At 41.7% G+C, this 9,956-nt stretch overlaps 1 protein-coding gene across 2 annotated transcripts; it reads right to left on the minus strand.

Annotated features, from left to right (window-relative positions):
- Positions 1-2,260: 2,260 nt before the first annotated feature.
- Positions 2,261-9,027, minus strand: cav3 (caveolin 3). 2 transcript variants are annotated; one of them, XR_015035807.1, is made up of 3 exons: positions 8,696-9,027; positions 3,896-4,493; positions 2,261-3,854 (listed from the first exon to the last, which is right to left on the minus strand). XR_015035807.1 is itself a non-coding variant. In XM_085775519.1 (2 exons), exons 1-2 carry the CDS (start codon positions 8,810-8,812, stop codon positions 4,152-4,154), a joined length of 459 nt encoding a protein of 152 aa, XP_085631645.1. In that variant the 5' UTR covers positions 8,813-9,027; the 3' UTR covers positions 2,261-4,151. The 2 variants fall into 2 exon arrangements, 1 of the variants encoding a protein (XP_085631645.1); XM_085775519.1 differs by having other exon boundaries at positions 2,261-4,493.
- Positions 9,028-9,956: the final 929 nt, after the last annotated feature.

The raw sequence follows: 9,956 nt of genomic DNA on the forward strand, positions 1-9,956 counted from the left end.
AACCATAGAGACAAAACCATAGATTTATCTAAAATGGACCATTAACAAGTGGTAACGGAGATTCATCCACATTAATATCAGACTTTTTTATAACCAAATAGAAACTCCTCGTTGTCCCTTTAAGTAGAATGAGATTTGTTTTGACTAGAAATAAAACAAATATTTTTGGTAAGATTTTGAGTTTTTGCAGTGCATTCTTGGCTCGGCTGCTCCACAGAGTTGTTTGTGTCTTGGCTGAATCAGTGATGTCAGCGAGTTCCTTCAAACCTCTGGCAGCACATCGACACTTTGAACATCCAGTTCAGAGCCAGAGTGCATTATGGGTCTAAGCTGGAGTCGGACTGAACTGAACCGTGCTGACTCAACATCTCTGGCGGTCCGTGCTGCGTCACACGGAGCATCATCCTGTTGGACGTGCACTGCAAAAACTCAAAATCTTTCCAAGATTATTTGTCTCATTTCTAGTCAAAACTAATCTCTTTCCACTTACATGAGACTCATCACCTAAAAATGAACTTGTTTTTAGATCATTTTCACTTGTTTCAAACTAATTTTCACTTGAAATAAGTAGAAAAATCTGCCAGTGAAAGCAAGTTTTTTGTGCTTGTAATAAGAAAGAAAAAACTTGCTCCACTATCAGATTTTTCTACTTATTTCAAGTGAAAATCTGCTTGAAAGAAGTAAAAAGTGTCTAAAACAAGCTGCTTTTTATGTGATGAGTCTTATTTTAAGCAGAATGAGATTTGTTTTGACTAGAAATAAGACAAATATTCTTGGTAAGATTTTGAGTTTTTGCAGTGCATTCTTGGCTCGGCTGCTCCACACAGTTGTTTGTGTCGTGGTTTCTGGGGTCTCCACCTGTGCAGAGCTGTGATTGGTTCGTTCGTCGCCGTGTGGGATCAAAACTGTTCATGCTGCTCAGTTACAGTACACTGTAAAACTACAACAAAGTAAAACAACTCACATTAAGACACTTTTTACCGGTGAGATGAGATGCTGCAGGAATATTCTTCTCTTACATTACTGTATAAAGGTTTGGATTTCATTTCATCATTCATTCATCAAATCCAAGATAAAGATCCAGAATGTCTTTGTTTTTTTTTTCTTTCAGCAGTGAATTATGTTTCAGTGTCTGTTTTATCACAGTAAAGATGTAGTTGTATATTTTATTTCAGGAGTTTAAGTTGACTGTGTTAAAGCCTGAACACTGTGACGTCTCAGACAATCGGACTCTAATTCAACCACAACAAGAACCAGAGGTGATGATGTATAGTATTGTACAGTGTGCCTGTTTAATTATTGTAAATAGATCAATAAAGCAGTGAATGAGAACTTTGCTGTGTTATATTATAAACTCACTTTACTCATAATGCTGTGATTAGTTCATCGCTGTTGAATCTGAGCTGCAGTACAGTAATGAAAACTCACCTGTGCTTTAGTCTTAGTTTTAATAAAATGTGAAACGTACGGAGAATTTAAATTCAGATGAAACGATCTTCAGGTTATTATTTCTCACAATGAAGCTGATTGAAGCGCTTAATGGTGTTTTTAATGAAATGTGACCGTTTAACCGGGAAAATGAATCTCTCTTACTCACTAATTACAGTTTAACTCAGTTCATTAATCATCAGCGTGATGCTTTGAGCCGACCGACGTGTTATTGTTATATAAACTCTACCTGTGTATTTACAGAAACAAACTAAGGACGGAGCTCAAACACAACAGAAACCTGTGGTGGGTCACTGATCCCAGGTCAGGTGAGACCTTAGACTGAGAGATTTTTAATAAGACACGTTTTTTAAATCATCATGAAGCGGCTTTAAATAGTTTTTTTTTTCACAGTTCAGGAATCAAAGACAAAGATTCATGTACAAATGTGAAAATATTGTTTCCCTGCAAAATCTTTAATGTGTTTAGTTTCTTAATCTGATTGTGTTTTAAATTCAACAGTTGCCGGAGACCACGCCCTTTTTCCCATGATGCCCCTCTCCTCTCCTCTGGAAGTTTTTTTTTTTTTTTTTTACTTTTCTTTCCTGTAAAACATTAAAACTGGTCTCAGATCGACGTCGGTGTCTGACGCCATCAGCAGTTCCATCCACACTTGTTTACACTGACGTGACTGAAATATGCAAATGACACAGATTTAATATTCAACTCAGGTCACTTTGATAAAAGGAAGTAGATTTTCTGCATGAGAGGATTCAACCAGATTTCATATCTACTGTATCTCACAGATATACGAGGAGGCGTCACAAAATGAGGAGGGAAATATATTTTTAAAAACACAGACAGAGGCAGATCAGACATAACTGGACATGTTCGATTCCTTTCATTCAGTTTGAGTTAAATTTACACGTCAACGTCTCAAATTCATTTCAATCAACACAAAGTCAAAGTCAAACAGCAACAGGGAGCGTCAGCAGCAGAGTTATGGAGCGTGAACGGGCGGCGGCGTCCTGCAGAGCTGCAGCAGAGAGGAGGAGAAGGAGGAGGAGGAGGAGAAGGAGGAGTCATCTGGTCCTCCTCCTCTCAGGGAGGAGCACGGGAACTCCTCCTCTCCCAGACCCCTTCTCCACCGAGCCGGTTCCAGCTGGTTCTGACCCGGTGTCTGACTTAGCACCGGTTCTTGGCTCTTAAAACTGGTTCAGACCAGCAACCGGTTCCTCCAGGTCTGGGGGCGGAGTCACCGGACCAGCAGGACCAGCGAGACAGCACATGATATATAGAGACGTTATTGATATCGTATTAAGATAAACACAGGTGAAGCTAAGTGGCTAACAGCAGCTAACGTTCATATCAAAACATATTGCCGTCAAAACGTTGTTGCCAGTCGCAGAGATTACAAGAAGACGGCTTCCTCTTTTGTTTTTTTTTGTATCCGGGTTCAGGCTTTTATTAAGAATTAATCGCTAATTAGCCGGACCACATCGGGTCTGTTTATAACTGTAGTCGGCAGCAAAGACGGGAGCAGCTCCTGGATGGAGGCGTAGCTCTGACTGAGCTCCATTTCAAAAAGCACTGTTCGATAATCACCGGGAACTGATCGATTATTATCAGCCTACCGCCAGTCGAACGTTTTAAATCACCGACTGACAGTGACGGAAACGGAGAATTAAGTCCTCATCACGGAATGAGAGCTCATTTAAAAACGAGGATGAAGTCTCCTTTCCCGGTGTAAAACCACGTCGATATTCTACAGTAACTTCTCGTCAGTTTACAGAGTTTGAGCTGCTGCTCAGTTTCACTGGTTTTTATTTGATGGTTGTAGGAGTCTCTCCATGTTTCTCCTTCTTCTGCGCCAGTTAAAAGGGAACTTTTACATTTTTTCAGTCAAGACGATCGTCTCATAAACTTTTCGATTTTTGTTAAAGCAGAAGTAAGGTGAATGTTTGTGTTAATCTAAGTCTTAAATAGTTGTATCTTCCGACAGCAATCACTTCTATAGCGTGTTTGGTCTGAAACACGGGTCTGTCAGTCACTCTGCTCTGCTCTGAGCCCAGGAGAAAACATTTATCGTATCCTACAACCTTTATCCAATGAGGAGAGAGAACGGCATAAAGGGGCAGTCCTCTCTGTGTGTGCAGCCAAGGGATGCGCCTGAATGTGGTGACGTAGGGACGAGGACCAATAGATCCATGACGAGGGCGGGGGCTGCTAACTCCATCGGCTGACAGGAAGTTAGCCAAAACGACCGGATCGCTGACTTCTGCTTTAAATTGAACGACTATTCGAATATTCTAAAATCACTGCCCGTCGCTACCAGAGGAAAAGAGATAGACTAACTGGTTCTGTGGAGGCACGACGTTGATTTAAGTGCTGGAACGAGCACCAGGTTCTTTTTGGTGGAAAAGGAGGTTTAGGGAGGAGGAGCAGGACCTCCTCCTCTCTCAGGGAGGAGCAGAGAGGAGCTGGGCTTCCTCCTCGAGCAGAGTCGGAGCCGTCGGCTGCAGCTGTCACCATGTCAGGACGAAGGGTGGAGGCTGGAGGAGGAATGGAGGGGGAGAGCAGCAACGTAACGAGGGAGGAGCGGTAACAGGAAGTAAGCTTTGAGACTTGGGGGGGGGGGGGCGGAGCTTTCTGGTGTATAAAAAGATACCACACACTTGATCCGATCACACTGGAAAACACGACTGTGGGGGAGTTCTTTTCTTTTAGACTTCTTTGTGCATCACCACGCGCACTTTGCTGAAGACCTTGCCCACGGCCTCGAAGAACGGGTCGCAGAAGGTCTGGATGACCAGCGAGTAGATGCGGTTGATGCACTGGGACTCGATCAGGCAGCTCTTGATGCAGGGCACCACGGCCCAGATGTGGCAGAAGGAGATGCAGGCGAACAGGAAACCCCAGAGCAGCGCCACGGGGATGCCGAAGATGGCCGACAGGATGCGGTAGCACCAGTACTTGGACACGGTGAAGGTGGTGTAGCTCAGCTTCCACACGCCGTCCAGACTGTGGGTCCCGTCCGGCTCCGCGATCACGTCCTCAAACTCCACCTGAGGAGAGATTCAACAGAGAGATAGAGAGAGAGAGACTCTGATTAAAGACATAGTTCAACATTTTGTCAAACTGGCCCATTGCCATAATCCCTATAGTCATAGCAGTAGGTTCGTTACCTTTAATTGTCGGTGCAAGCTATTTTTAGAACGGCGGAGCAGAGCCGTGAGCTGCTCAGAGCTACGCTACGGAGGCTCATTATGGGATTTCTTGGTTTCCCTCATCAAACTCATCAAATACACAATCCAACAACTCCACAACGCTCTGGTGGACAAGTTGTGAGCTGCACATTCACCACGCTATGAGATAATAACACAACGTTACCAGTGTACTGTCTACCATCAAATAGGACCACAATGGAAATAAGCCTTTGGGCTTTATTGTGTTTTTAATCCTTTTGAACACTTGTTATATTGTTCAATAAAGTTTTCAATCAATCAATCAATCAATCAATCAATCAATCAATCAATCAATCAATCAATCAATCAATCAATCAATCAATCAATCAATCAATCAATCAATCAATCAATCAGACAGAGTTGTTTTAGAGGTAAATTCATGCAAAACCACTGATGCACGTTGCCTTCAGGGACAGTTTTACATCAACAGTCTCTGTATTTCCCTCTAAAACAACTCTGTCTGGTAACGTTGTGTTATTATCTCATAGTGTGGTGAATGTGCAGCTCACAACTTGTCCACCAGGGGCCTCATTTATCATTGTGGATACACGTTTTTTTACACGCTCTATCCCCCGTTTTGTGCGTACGCACTTTTCTCCGCCTAATTTGGGATCTATCAAACCAAAACCTGTCGGGAGAAAGTGCAGAAATTTACGACCAGTCCGACCATGGCGTACCGGCATTTACACGCTTTTTGAAGAACAAGAGGAATTGGCGACGCGGCTGCTGAGTCAGAGAACTGCAGTATGCGAGGGAGAGAGGAGCGCGGACACTGTTTGAAGTAGCAAGTGGTAGTGACGATGACCCCCACCCCCCCACCGCACACGTGTTGACGTCGGCACTTTACATGAAAAGCACAGCGACTCAGATTTTTCCCCTGTGCATTTACACTAGTTTGCTCCTAAATATTGGCTTTATAAAACGAATTTCGTTTTCTTTTGATATCATATTGATATTTTTCCCTGCATTCCCCTTCCACAACCCGTCTGTCCAGTCTGGAAAATAATTTCTGCGACTGGACACACACAAGCAAGCAGCAAGCACAATAATGTCGGCGCAAATCAAAGCAAATGAGAAAACATGATCGATATTTTTTGTGTGAATAATATTTATTGTATTTAACAAAAATGGGTGCTGCCCAACATCATTTTAGGAAAAGTCACAGACTGGTGGACTTCAATGTTTTTTTGGGTTTTTTTTTAATATATAGCTATGCATAAATGAAAGTCAAAGTCTTCCAGTGAACGGAAGTTGGGGGTTAGTGGAAAGGGGTGCAAAGTAGGCTACTGACTGGCAGTGGAAACCCTGCTTTAAATTATTATGACATAATCTAAAATAAGGGGCAGAATAAATATGATTCTTCTTCTTTCTGTTCTGTTTCATTTAGATTTGGGAGTTTTTTGTTTTTATTGTAGCCTTTCAATGCAAGATGATGTTTCTGACTGATATTGCCGTGTTACCGTGTATCTCGCTTTCAGAGAAATTCCGCTTCTGTCTCCGCTCTCCGTCCGTCTGTTGTCTTCACCGTCTTCCACTGACGTCATTCCACACGTTTCCAGAGTGCACATGGCTACTTAATATGCACGTAACTGATTTGCATTGACCATATATAGTTGTGTGGGGCTGTTTAGGGGGCTGGGTATGAGGCGTGTTCTCATCCACGCTTTTCTCAGGTCCGGTGTGATCTATCAAGGGAAATACCGTGCAGCCGTGTGTACGCGGAGTTTGATAGATCTGAAAAGAGTGTATATTTTTTGGTCGTACGCACATTTTGCCTTTCCGTCGTACTGAAAATTTAAGAGGACTTTTACACGATCTTTGATAAATGAGGCCCCAGAGCGTTGTGGAGTTGTTGGATTGTGTATTTGATGAGTTTGATGAGGGAAACCAAGAAATCCCATGAGCCTCTGTAGCGTAGCTCTGAGCAGCTCACGGCCTCTCTCCGCCGTTTTAAAAACAGCTTGCACCGACAATTAAAGGTAACGAACCTACTGCTATGACTATAGGGATTATGGTGATGGGCCTATTTGCCAAAATGTTGAACTATCCCTTTACTGTAATGCACATCTGTGAGGAGACGTCGGCCTCGTCGCTCTGACCTCATGTCAGAGTCAAGAGGAGCGACGGCTGCAGAGTAAAAAGGTCGAAGCAGCAGAAGCAGCAGCAGCACTTCATCCAATAAAAAAATAACATAAAATCCCTCTAATGCACCGGTGGAGCCGCGGAGCCGTGGAGTGGTTTCTAATGCTGCATCCAAATCGCTCTAAAAGCTCCGGTCCAACACATTTCAAGTTTGCCTCATGTAAAATGCATGAGAGCAACAAAGGGCCAATTTGCAGTGTGTTTGCAGAGCGTGCCACCTGCTGCTCTGGAGAAGAGCCATTGCACTCACAGCTGAAACTTTGCCATGAAATGTGAATTAACTTTGCAGTAATCACTCAGCAGCGAACACACTGCACATCTGAAAAAAAAAAAAAACCCTCGCTGAGGTCAGAGCAGGAAGTGAGAGATGAGACGGAGCAGATCCAGGGTCAGTCTGAGTCACCTACTGCATATAACATGTAACATATGTACATAACATGTAACATATACGAAATATGGCCAGTTATTTATTATGAATTGTTAGTTTTTAGAATCAGAATCAGAATCAGAATCAGAATGGGATTTATTGGCTAAGAATGTTGCATGTACATACAAGAAATTAGACTCTCTGACGTTCACATAAAAGACGTACAACAACAGCTGAACTATACCTTACAGTAAGAATAATAATAATTATATAGGCCTATGTATATATTTCTATATTATGGCATACCGTTCAGTAATATTATCTTTGAATATATTGCATGAAACTTTCCTATATTGAATGAACCTTGAACATATTGAATAAAACTTTGAATATATTGAATGAACCTTGAATATATTGAATGAAACTGTGAATATATTGAATGAACATTGAATATTGAATGAAACTGTGAAAATATTGAATGAACATATATTGAATTAAACGTTGAATATATTGAATGAACTTTGAATATATTGAATGAACCTTGAATATTGAATGAAACTGTGAAAATATTGAATGAACATATATTGAATTAAACGTTGAATATATTGAATGAACTTTGAATATATTGAATGAACCTTGAATATATTGAATGCAACTTTGAATATATTGAATGAACCTTGAATATATTGAATAAAACTTTGAATATATTGAATGAACCTTGAATATATTACATTGATTTTTGAATATGAATGAACCTTGAATATATTGAATGAAGTTTGAATATATTGAATGAAACTGTGAATATATTGAATTACACTTTGAATATATTGAATGAACTTTGAATATATTGAATGAACCTTGAATATAGTAAAACAAACTTTGAATACATTGAATGGTCATTGAATATATTGAATGCAACTTTCAATATATTGAATGAACGTTGAATATATTGAATGCAACTTTGACTATATTGAATGAACCTTAACATATTGAATTAAATTGAATGAAACTTTGAATATATTGAATGAACTTTGAATATATTGAATGAACCTTGAATATATGAGCAGCGAACACACTGCACAACTGAAAAACCCCCTCGCTGAGGTCAGAGCAGGAAGTGAGAGATGAGATCCAGAGCAGATCCAGGGTCAGTCAGTCTGACTCACGCCACTCAACACCAGAGAGAGAAATGGATTAAAATTGTGTGTACAGTAACTCGTAGCTGGGGGGTTTCCTGTAGTAACTCAGTGTTGTGTTGTGTTGTGTTGTGTTGTCATGGCAACAATCGCAGGACAAACGCATGCTCAAACCTAAATAAATCACCCCGAGTGGCACAGCGGCCCAGTGGATCACTTTCACACTCTTCTGCCCCATTCCCAAAATAAACGGGGAACAGGGTGCAGCAGCGCCACCGGAGATCTACGTCTGTTCAGGAACTTTCTACACTGTAAAAAAATAAATAAACCAAAAACAACCTGTTGAGTTCACTTCTTCTATCTAACACACAACAAACCTTCACCACGTCCTCGTTGATCTGTTTGGGATCTCTGTTGATGAGGTCGATCTCCTTGGTGTGGCTGTCCTTCACGATCTTCTCCTCGTTGCCGTGGTACTGGTACTGATCCGCCATGGTTCTGGTTCTGGTTCGGGTTCGGGTTCGGGTTCGGGTTCTGAGGGGGAAACCGTCCTAGTGAACGCAGCCGCTTCACTTCACTTCACTTCACTTCGCTTCACTTGACTTCTCTTCTCTGCTGCTGCTGAGCCCCGGATCAGCACTGAGACGCTCCCGCTGACATACCAGAGGACAGCTGCTGCTGCTTCTGCTGCAAGCGGCCGGGTAAAAATGGAGGCCTGACCCCCGCCCTGCACACACACACACAACAACACACACACACACACACAACCACACACACACACAATGCAGAGTGCACACAGACAGAAAAGGTATGCCTTAAAGGAGAACCCATGAGGGCTGTGTCACATTTCACAGGAGGTTGTGGGGCGAAGTGGGCAGAGTTTACACAGTGGCACGAACTTCCACCGCAGAGTGAGGCGCACACACACACACACACACACACACACACAGATACACACACACACAGTGTTTTGTCACTGACTGTAAGTTAATGTAACAGGATCGGGAGGATTCACAGTGTGACACTCTTCACTCTATCAGCTCCTTCCTACAGTTTAAGATCAGATTTACTTCATTGTCCCATGTTAATTTACAGGCTGTAGATCATGTGATAATGTCAAGAATTAACAATTAATTGCATCATAATGTCAAGAAATAGCCTAGAAATAACAGTCAGTTTCATAGTAATGTCATGTTTTTCATGAAGATTACTCATGCTTTTCATGCTTTGAATTATTTGGGAAAGGACAGAATTTTTCTCCACCAAATCCTTGTAACTGACCGATATTTCTGGACTGTTTCTACACAAACAGTCATTATTTCTTGGCCATATTTCTCTTTTATTCCAAAAGAATATTTGCACATCCATGTGTCTTCTGTTGCAGGTGCAAAGGTCAGTGCTGCTTCAGTCTTTGAAAAAGGAGAAACCCTGAAACTCTGAGGAAGGTCTTTGCTACTGAAATGTTAGTGATTCAATAAATGTTGATGCTAAGCAAGAAGGAGTGTGCAGGTTTCTCCTTTTTCATCGGCTATATTTCTCCACATTACTATGAAATCGACCGTTATTTCTTGGCTATTTCTTGACATTATCACCTAATTAGCAGCATGTAAATTAAAGGGTTATCAGAAATTTCACTTG

Source organism: Trachurus japonicus, chromosome 5 (genome assembly GCF_045865225.1).
Source record: "Trachurus japonicus isolate A0001 chromosome 5, Traja_1.0".
Taxonomy (NCBI): Eukaryota; Metazoa; Chordata; class Actinopteri; order Carangiformes; family Carangidae; genus Trachurus; species Trachurus japonicus.

Bases quoted from the DNA above. Each gene is read 5' to 3' on its own strand.
- cav3 (XM_085775519.1), bottom strand. From the start codon at position 8,812: ATGGCGGATCAGTACCAGTACCACGGCAACGAGGAGAAGATCGTGAAG. The intron at 4,494-8,695 runs GTTTGTTGTGTG...ATCTCTCCTCAG, and splicing joins TCAACGAGGACGTGGTGAAG to GTGGAGTTTGAGGACGTGAT.